Raw genomic sequence first — 9,654 nt, forward strand, 5'->3', positions numbered from 1 at the left:
TCTGGCCTCCGCCGCGGCTCTGGCCTGTGAATGGCGGGGGTTTGGCCCAGAGGTGCCCGGGCTGCAGATTGGAGAGTGCGGAAAGGCGGGCCTCTGCTTCCTGCCCCTCACCGTCACTCTGGTGTCTGCTGTCAGGAGGCGCCCATGGCAGGTCTTGGGACACTGTCCCCTGAGGATGGGGACACTGCAGGACCCGGGCCGCTGGAGGCCAGCTGATCCAGCCACATGTGCCTCCCCTTCTTGTCTTGTAGATGAACACACCTCGAGCAGCAGTGGGAACACCATGTTTGGCCCTGGCGTCCGGCCCTCTACCCACCACGGTCATTCCTGGAACTGCCCTGGCCCTGCCCGTGCCCATGCCAGGTACTGCCCTCTCTGGCCTCTCCGCCCCACCCTGTGCATGGCCTCTGGGCCCGTACAGAAGCCCGCTTCCAGCTCCTGTGTCCTGGGGTCCCTGGGCCACCCAGGCTGGCAGCCGGAGCTCTACCTGGGGGCCGGGCGTGGGCACAGCCGGGGGGCCCATGCTTCCTGAGTTCCTGTGGCCACCTGTGGTCAGCATGCCAGGCCCCAGGCCGTGGATCCTGTAGCTCTGTCTAGCCACTTGCCAGATGGAACGTGTTGAACTGAATGCCCATAGGAGTCGGGCTGTGGTTTGGCCGGCTGCTCCTGCCTACCTGCCCGAGGTGCCCAGGGAAGGGCCTGCTGCTGACCCCACTTACCCGCAAGGTTCCCATAGGCCACACTCACCGTCTTGCACCCACTTTCTGTACTTGAATCGAAGCTTAGCACGTTGTAATCGCCCTGCAGGATTACAGTGCCGGGGACTCCAGCTTTCCTGTTCACTGATGGAAAGAGATGTGTAAAATCATGTATTGGAAAAGGAGTATTTCGTTGACAACAGGCTTGTGTGTTGATACCTTATTTCCCATTTTAAGTTGCAGAGAGAGATCAGTGGTTTACAAATCGGAAGCTGCAGCCTGACCTTTAGGTGCTGTAAGTGGTCATTTTTTAAAATTGAACTAGTGACCTTGACTATGAAGAGTTGCAGATGGTGGGGAGCCCTGCTTCCTGCGTGTAGGAGGCCTCTCGGCTCCACGTCCCTGGGCGCAAACATGGGCACACCCACAGCTGCAGGCGGGCACTGCCCGGCGCCAGGGTGCGTGGTCCCGGCCGTGCGTTTGTCTCAGTGAGGAACGTTAGCAGCTGTGTTTGGCTGTGTGGAAGCTGCTGGAAAGTGCTAGGTGAGCCCACAAGCCCTCGGGCCCACAGCCAGGCAGGACTGCTGTGAGCTGGGAGGTGAGGGTGTCTGCTCCTGGGAGCTGCCGCCTTCCTGCAGACACAGCACCCCCTTGGCTCGGGCCCCTCCTCCTGCTGGCCTCCTTTTCCCCAGGCCTGGGGCTGCCTGCGCCCCCTCTGTGGCCTGCTCTACCCCTGCATATCCCCTCCCGCACCCCTGGAGCCCCAGGCTGCTCTCCAGATTCCATGGCTGCCCAGAAAGGGGCAGCGGGACTGGCCCAGGGCGGCAGGTGCCTGGCGGGAGCTGGAGGCCCTGCCCCTCACTGGCCACTGCTCGGGAGGCCCTGGGGGCTGCGCAGCTGTGACTGCAGACACCTGTCCTGGGCCCTCGCTGGCACGGCTCACTTGCTTTGGTGTCTGTCTTACTCCGTCAGTTCAGTGAGGATTGACTTGTGGGGAGGTTGTGCAGCATCTTCTGCCGGCTGCGCGCGCGGCTTCTTTCTCCGCCAGGGGCCCCTCGTCTCTTGTTGAGTTTTGTGTCTGGAAGCCCCACCCGCGCCCTGCAGCCCACTGCACCCTCGGGAGTGTTGGCGCTCGGCCTTGTCCACGCAGGGCCAGTGGCACAGAATCCCCGGGAGACTGTATATGAAGGAGAAAAATAAACATTTTTGTTGGAAAATAGTGTGAAACAACATTTTTCTTACTCTGTGTCCACATAAAAGCTGAACCAGCGAGCCTCACAGGGAGCACAGGAGGCGGCAGCCGGGTGGGCGGGCGGCAGGGCGCCGTCGCCCGTGGAGTCAGTCTCGGGAGACGTGAGTGGGGTCCTGTGGACTCGGGCCTCTGCTCCGCCCGCGGGTGCGCCTGGGCCCCGAGGAGGGCGGCCTCCTCACTCTCCACCTCTCTGAGCCTGAGCTGCGTGCCAATCCGGGGACTCTGTCCACGGACTACGTGAGCCTCATGGTCAACCAAACGGGGTTCCCACCCCTGTCCACAGGGGCTGTTTCCAGGAAAGCTGGGTTGGCGGGCCCTGCAGGGGGAGGGCCAGACCCAGCCTTGTGAGAGGAGGGTTGGGGCTGAGCCACCCACGGTCATGGAAGTGCCTCTGTTGTACGGTAGGCACAGGGCCAGTGCCGGCTGGGTTTGGGAAGGGTCCTCCTCCTGACCGACCCCCTTTCACTCCCCCCTCCCCCACCCTGTGGGACTCAGCATGTGTTTCTGGCCTCTCGCTCCGTGGCCTGGGCCCTGCACTCACAAGCTGGGGTCACAGTGCCTTCTGTCCACCGGCGAGGCGGCCGCCCCATCTGCAGGCCTCACTCCCACTCCCGCTGCCATGCAGTCGGGTCTGGGGCCTCTGCTCCGGAGTGGGGACCCCCGGCTGCCTTGGGTGCCTCAGCTCACTGCTGGCCTTGAGCCGAGGCCGGGCAGCTCGTGGAGGCTGTGCCGCTGGAGCCGGAGGCAGCTCTCTCCCTGCCCGCCCGGGGGTGGGGGGCTGGGGGTCCTGGCTGGTTCGGGCAGCTGCTTAGTGTGTGGGCGGCCGGCGGGCACAGGGCAGGCCTAGGGCAGGCCTCCCAGGAACGGAGCCCACTCCCCAGGCCCGGGTGGCCAGTCGGGCCTGTAATGAGCTGTGGTGGTTTTGTTTTCTAGATTCTGAGAGTGAGAAGCCCAGCTGAGCCCAGGCAGGCTGACCCGACCCCGACGCCAGGCCCAGGTCGTCTCATGCAGAGAAGGCGAGTGCGCCTCGTGTCCGCTCACACTGTTTTGTAATCACTTTCTAAGCATTTTTTTTATTCACAATTGGAAACACAAATGTAATGCAAGAATAAAGAATATTTTGGGGGAAAAAGGACTTTGGTTTTTCAAACTCTCCTTTTCAGTGGCTCCCAGAGGAGCAGACGGCCTGAGACGGCAGCGGGGTGGGGGTGGGGGTGGGGGGGTGCTGGAAAGCTCGGGGACCACAGGGCAGTCTGGGTGCCCTTGGCCGAGGGTTCTGGGTGGTGATGAGCTTTGCAGTGTCCAGGGCGCTGCAGTGCCCTGGTCACCCCCAGCGGCAGCCGGAGAGGTCAGAGGGGCGACATGGCCACACGCCTTGGAGAAGCAGCCTCAGTCCTGGGTGGCAGGGGGCCTGGCCCTTTCCAGGTGTCTCCCCCTCGGGCCCAGGGCACGCCCATTCTTTCCGGGTCCCTGGAGGCTGAGCAGCGGGGCCTACCTCAGGTGATGGCGCGGGCCTGCAGGACTCCGACCTCTGCACGCTTCGCTCCATCCATTCCGCCAGCCTTGGCTCTCCTGCTCCGGACACCTGGTGTGTGCCCCCCGCACACACTGGCACGAGCATCCCAGCGGCCTGAACGCTCTTCGTCCTGAGTCCACAGTGCAGGTCTGCTGTCCCCCGTGGCCCTGGGGCACGCTGTGAACAGGGGCAGCCTGCGTGTCGTCCCACAGGGTCGGGTGGAACCCAGCCTGGCCCGGACCGCTCATGCTGGGGCCAGGCCAGGGCCTGGGCAGGACGCGGGCTCCATGCTGGGGTGGGAGCTGCATCCTGTTTTCCCTGATTTCCGGGTAGCAACTGAGGGCTTGCTTGGGGAGGAATGGGGGGTCGGGATATCAGCACCTGGGGTGTCGCCGCTGGAGCCCCAGGTGCTGTGAACGATGTTGCAGCCGTGGCAGGTGTCCCCAGAGGTCATTGACGCTCCTCACAAAACGCCAGCCCTGGGCCGCGCTCCTGTCCAGCCGCCGGTGAAAGGTGAGTGGGTGGCCTCCTGCCTCCCGCAGCCCCCAGGCTCACGGGCGCCGCGGGCTGCCCACCCACCTCTCACCAGTGGACCTGCCCGTCTGCGCCTGGGCCTGCTCTGCCCTGTGATAAGCAGAGGCGCACGGCGCAGCGGCCGGGACGCAGTCCTGGGAGTTCACTCTGGTTTGTTCTCCCGTCATCTGTGACTCATGTTACTGGGTTTCTCTCAGTTTACCTTTATTTAATTCATCCCTTTTAAGAAGTAACATACAGGTGCTAATGGTAAAACTTGGTAAGATAGTAGCTAATGGTAAATGGGGGGATAATACAGGAGCTGAGGGTAAAAGCTGCGTGGGCAGAGGGACCCGTCACACCCCACCCCGTGGAGAGCGTGCCCGGCAGCCCCCTTGCAGCCAGTCTGCCCCTACACTGGGAGCATTGGCTCGTCCCGCGAACGGGCGTGGCCTCTGGAAGCTCTGCACTGCAGGTTGATCCGCCCAGGCCAGGCCAGCGCTCCTGCTGCTGGTGGGAGTGCCACATGGTTCCAGTCCTTTGGGAAACCATGTGGCAGTGTCTTGGGTTAACTGTGTGTTCACCCTGTGACCCAGCTTTCCCACTCCTGGCTATTCACCTAGGGCAGTGGTCAGCAAACTGCGGCCCCTTGAGTGTGGCTCTTCCACAGAATACCACGTGCGGGCGCACACGTACAGTGCAACTGAAACTTCGTGGCTACACTCAAGGGGCCAAAGAGCCGCATGTGGCTCGCGAGCCGCAGTTTGCCGACCACTGACCTAGGAAAATGAAAGCTGTCCACGCCGAGGCTGCATGTGAGCGTCACAGCAGCTTTAGCAGAGTCGGGCACTGAGGAGGAACTGGACCCCAGCCGTCCATCGAAGGCAGCAGTGGACACCTCGCGCTCTGCCCTTACGTCGATGGTCAGTGACGGGGAAGAATGTATCCAACAAAATGGATAAATCTCAAGTGTGTGCCAAGCGAAGACACACAACCAAACAGGAGTACCCGCCTGTCTACGTGATCATATGTGATGATGTTACTTGGTGCGGAGGGCCTCGTCCTCTCCTGCTGCTCATGGGAGTGGAATTTTTGTGAAATCTCAAGAAAAAGAGTTTCTGAGACGCGCCATAGAAGAAGCGTAGCTGGGACTTCAGTAGAGCTCCAATCAGAGCCAGAGTCCAGTTTCCTTTCCATGCTGGAGTCGAGCCCAGTCTAGCATGAGGCTGCTTAGCTTGTGTTCCCCACTCTAGTCCATTGGTCCATTGCATGTGGCCATACAGGTGAACACAAGAGAGCCAAGAGCCACGCGAGCAACAAGAGAGGCAACAAGCAAGAGAGCTCCTCTGTTCAGGGGATTACGTAGCCGTGCACTGCCCTGTGCATGTAGTGGCCACGCCCATTCTGGCTAATGACCGCTGCTCCCGGGTGTGATGGAGAGGCACCTTCCCTAGCCTGCCAACTTCACCAAACACACATCTGTCTCCCCTTGCTGACCTCTTTCTCCCGTGCTCTGTGGGGAGTGCAAAACTGCAGCTTCTGGGTGAAGTTGCACAAATGACATGCCGATAATGTGTGCCTTCTCTTTGCTCCTTTCCTGTCTTATATAATAAAAGCATAATATAGAAATTGACTGAACAGCAGAATGACCAGTCGGTGGGGGGTGAGGTTGGCAAGCAGGCAGTGCCAGGCCATCCAAGGCGCATGCCAGCAGAGGGAGGGGACTGCGATTGGAGGGCTGCAGCAACCAGTGACTGCTGAGGGGTGATGGGGGGGTGGCAGGACCGGCCGGCCCCTGATCAGCCCACCTGGTCACCTCCCACAGAGGGAGGCCATACTGCGGCTTAGGCCCGCCCCCCCTCCACCCCCGGGAAGCAGTCCTAAGCTATCAGTTGGACATCCCCTGAGGGCTCCCAGACTGTGAGAGGGTGCAGGCAGGGCTGAGGGGCCACCTACCCCCCGCCCCCAGTGCACGAGTTTTCATGCACCTGGCTTCTAGTTATTAACACGTTAAGTCACCGGTGACTGACACTATACTTTCCATCCAGAAGACAAAACAGGCTGGGCACTTAACGTGTTAATAACTAGCTAATTACAGCAGTATAAATGAAGCAGTGTGAACTTATTTGTAGTATTGGGAAGACAGCCAGCAGTTGCCTAGGGAGAGGTCGGAGACTGCAGAAGGAAGTCCTGGAGGGGAATGATGAGTCTGTTCTCTTGGTGGTGATGTCACCAATATATCTGTACAGTTGACCTTTGAACATCATGGGGGTTGAAAATCTGTATAACTTTTGACTCCCCAAAACTTAACTACTGGAAGTCTTATAACTTAAACAGCTGATGAACACACATTTTCTGTTATTTTTATAATAAAGTAAGCTAGAGAACAGAAAATGTTATTAAAAGTCAGAAGGAAAAGGAAATTTATAGTATGTACTGTGAATATTTATTGAAAAAAATGTGCATATAAGTGGACCTTTGCATTTCAAACCCATGTTGTTCGAGGGTCAGCTGTGTGAAGGCTTACCACACTGTTCACTTTTAATAAGCATGGGCGTTGTGTGCCAGCTACACTCCATCAGCCACCACCCTCCCTGCCCGTCCCCTTTTAGGGGAGCCCAGCTCCTCACTCTGGTGCAAGGCCCACCTGGCCCCTCCACACTGTCCTCGTCATGGCGCCTCAGCTCTGCACAGAGCACTGGTCATTCTGCTGTCATGTTGTTTCTGCCCCAGCCTCCTGTCTTCCCACAATAGAATGCATGTCTCATCGCAACAGGCCTGCTGTGAGCCCCCGGGTGCTCAGTGGCTCCTGATTGGGCGAATGAATCATTCAGGCAGGTGCACAGGGGAGTGCGCCTGGCCAGAGCAGGGAAGGCCCCCAGTGCACGGTGGGCCCAGGCATGGCTGTTCCTGCCCTGTTCAGAAGTCATAAAGGAGACCATACCCTGGCTGTTGTGGGCAGAGGGGAGGGGCTCACAGAGGCACCATCTGCTTGGTGATGGCTCTGTGCCAGGCCTGCACGTAGTCTCCATTATATGTGGAAATATAAAGTAAGCGAGGGAACAGGTTACCTTGCTCAGCCTCCATTATGTGGGGAAACTACAGCATGGCACATAAGATGTGACAAGGGAGGGGATGGAGATCTGAACCCCGAGCCCCTGATACATGGCTTTCCCATTTCTTGGTCTGCATCAGAGTCAAGTTTTCAAAGCATCTATCTCATATGTACCTTTCAGCAAGTTGCAGTATTTTTGTCGCCCACTGGCTGGGGCCGTGTCAAAGCTGGTGCCAGTGCCCCCACATCACCCTAAGCTCCAGCAGGGGACACCATGCCCAGTGGGCCTGTGCTGCTGGCAGGAGAAGCCTGGGTGGCCGTGCAGACACATGGTCTGAACTGGCAACTATGAAATCAGGGCTGGCCTGGAGCCTCTATGGCCAACATTCTCTTTCTGGTCAACTGGGCAAAGAGAAGTGACAAATCCCAGGAGGCTGCCATCACTCCCAGGGGAGCAGGGAGGTGCCACTCCACCCACCCAGGCCCTTCCTCTGAAGCCTTGAACATCTACCGGCTTGGCTGTTAGCTTTACCTGAGCCCCGTGCTCCCGGAATTAGCAGCATTTATACATCTCGTCCCCCACTGTGTCCACCCTGTCCCATTCTTAAGTGAAAAAAGGAAAATGTATGACACGGTACACAGTATGCTATCTTTTGTGACAATGAAAGTATAAAAGTAGGTGTTAATATTTGTATATTCACTGAGTATAAGCATAACTTTCCTTTGAGCAAATACAACAAGAAGTAACACAGTGGAATAAGGGGGATTTTTCACTGTGCACTATTGTAGCATGTAAATTTATTACCTACTAGAGGCCCAATGCATGAAATTCGTGCAACGGGCTCGGCTTTGTCCGGAAGGTCCTTTGGTCGTTCCGCTGTTGGGCTGTCCAGTCTAATTAGCATCTTACGCTTTTATTATAATAGACTAGAGGCCCAGCGCACAAAATCACGCGAGACCCAGGACTCAGAGTCCCACGGCTCGACAGGACCCAGAAAGAGTCCTGCGGCCACCGCCGCCACCGCCGCTGTGGGAGGCGGGACCCAGAAAGAGACCCCTGGCCGCTGCTGCCACCCCAGCGGGACCCACAAACCCGCCCGCGCCTCCGGTCAAGTCCCCCAGAGTCAAGTTCCCGCCCACCCACGAACTCCTCGCTGCGCACACAGCCCTGCCCACCCCATGCACGCAGATCTGTCGTTATGGTGTGATGGCGTGAGGACCACAGACTTTTTATATAATAGATTATCTCTACATAAAACAATTTTAAACAAATAATGGAAGTTTCCAGTTCTAGTGAGGATGGAATAAGCACACTCCACCCTGTCTCCTATGTTGAATGCAACCAAAATCCTTGGACAGAATGGCAGTTATCTGAGGACTCTGAAATGAAATGATAGTAGGAAGAAACCAGAGCCCAAATGAGCATAATCCAGCAGTGAGGTCCTTATGTTTTTTCTCCTCCGGTTTCCCCTGGCCTGGGTTCAAAGGCAGCTGGAACCTTGCAATTGTATACCAGACGCGACGGAATGAATCCCAGGAGCAGCTCTCTTTCTGGTGTATCTTTCGCAAGAAGGAAATAATGACTCCGAAAGCGGGACGGGAATCAAGAGTCAAGAGGTGGCGCCAAGGACCAAGGAGAGCTATTCCCAGGCCCCGACACCTAATCAGGGAAGCCCAACATTGCGGGGCAGTACTGCAAAGCTTCTATACAGCAACGGCTCTTGTACCTTCCATTTTTCCTCTTTGTGAACCAGAATGTCTTCAGCTGCTGCCCTATGCCTGACCGCTATTGTATTTGTGGTGTATTTGGTAGCAGATAACTTGTCTGAGTTTTATAGGTCCACACATGGAGCAGAGAAATTGTGTCCTGGGAGCTGTACTTACGTGTTAAACCCAGGAGCCGCACCTATACCACCTGGACTTGACTGAGATAATTAGATTTGGGGATGAGATGATGCTATAGTGGAATGAGACTCTTGGGAACTTGGGAGAGGATGGATATATTTCTCACATGGACAGACGTGAATCACTGGGGGCCGAGGAATGGACGGTAGCAGACTCACCCTAAAGTGACCTCCTCAGTGATTCCTGTCTTCTGGTTCTGACAGTCATACCCTTGTACAGCCCCATCCTCATGAGGGTGGGTGGGACATGTGACCTGCTTTTAGCCTACAAGATATGCCAATAGGGATAGGATGTCACGCCTGTTACTAAATTACATTTTATAAGACTCCAACTTGTTAGCAGACTGGAGCCGTGGTTCTCCTTCAGGCCTGAGGAAGTGAGCACCATGCCTCAGAGCTCACTGACAGCAGAAAGCCTCTGGATCTGAGGGCAGCCTTCGGCTGAGAGCCCGCAAATGTCACAACTGGAAATGAATTCCATGCAGGGTGGAAATGGATTCTGGCAGCAGCACAGATGAACCTGGGAGTAAAAGCTTCCCCAGTTGAGTCTCCAGGTAAGAATACAGCCTGGCCAGCCCTTTCCTTGCAACCATATGAGACACGGAGCAGAAGGCCCACTTAAAGGGTGTTGAACTCCTGACCCACATGAGCTGTGAGGTAACAAATGTATGCGCTGTCTTAGCCACTCACTACATGTATGATCATCTGTTATGCAG

At 57.1% G+C, this 9,654-nt stretch overlaps 1 protein-coding gene across 15 annotated transcripts in view; it reads left to right on the top strand.

Moving 5' to 3' along the window:
• WNK2 (WNK lysine deficient protein kinase 2) overlaps positions 1–3,086 on the top strand; it is a 122,393-nt gene extending 119,307 nt beyond the window's left edge. For all 15 annotated transcript variants that reach the window (XM_059656312.1, XM_059656311.1, XM_059656318.1 and 12 more), the window contains 2 exons: positions 252–363; positions 2,884–3,086. In XM_059656312.1, the coding sequence (XP_059512295.1) occupies positions 252–363; positions 2,884–2,909 (138 nt within the window). In that variant the 3' untranslated portion in view covers positions 2,910–3,086. The remainder of the gene's footprint in view (positions 1–251; positions 364–2,883) is intronic.
• The last annotated feature ends 6,568 nt before the right edge of the window (positions 3,087–9,654 follow it).

The sequence above is a fragment of the Myotis daubentonii genome, chromosome 11 (assembly GCF_963259705.1).
Source record: "Myotis daubentonii chromosome 11, mMyoDau2.1, whole genome shotgun sequence".
NCBI classification, from domain to species: domain Eukaryota; kingdom Metazoa; phylum Chordata; class Mammalia; order Chiroptera; family Vespertilionidae; genus Myotis; species Myotis daubentonii.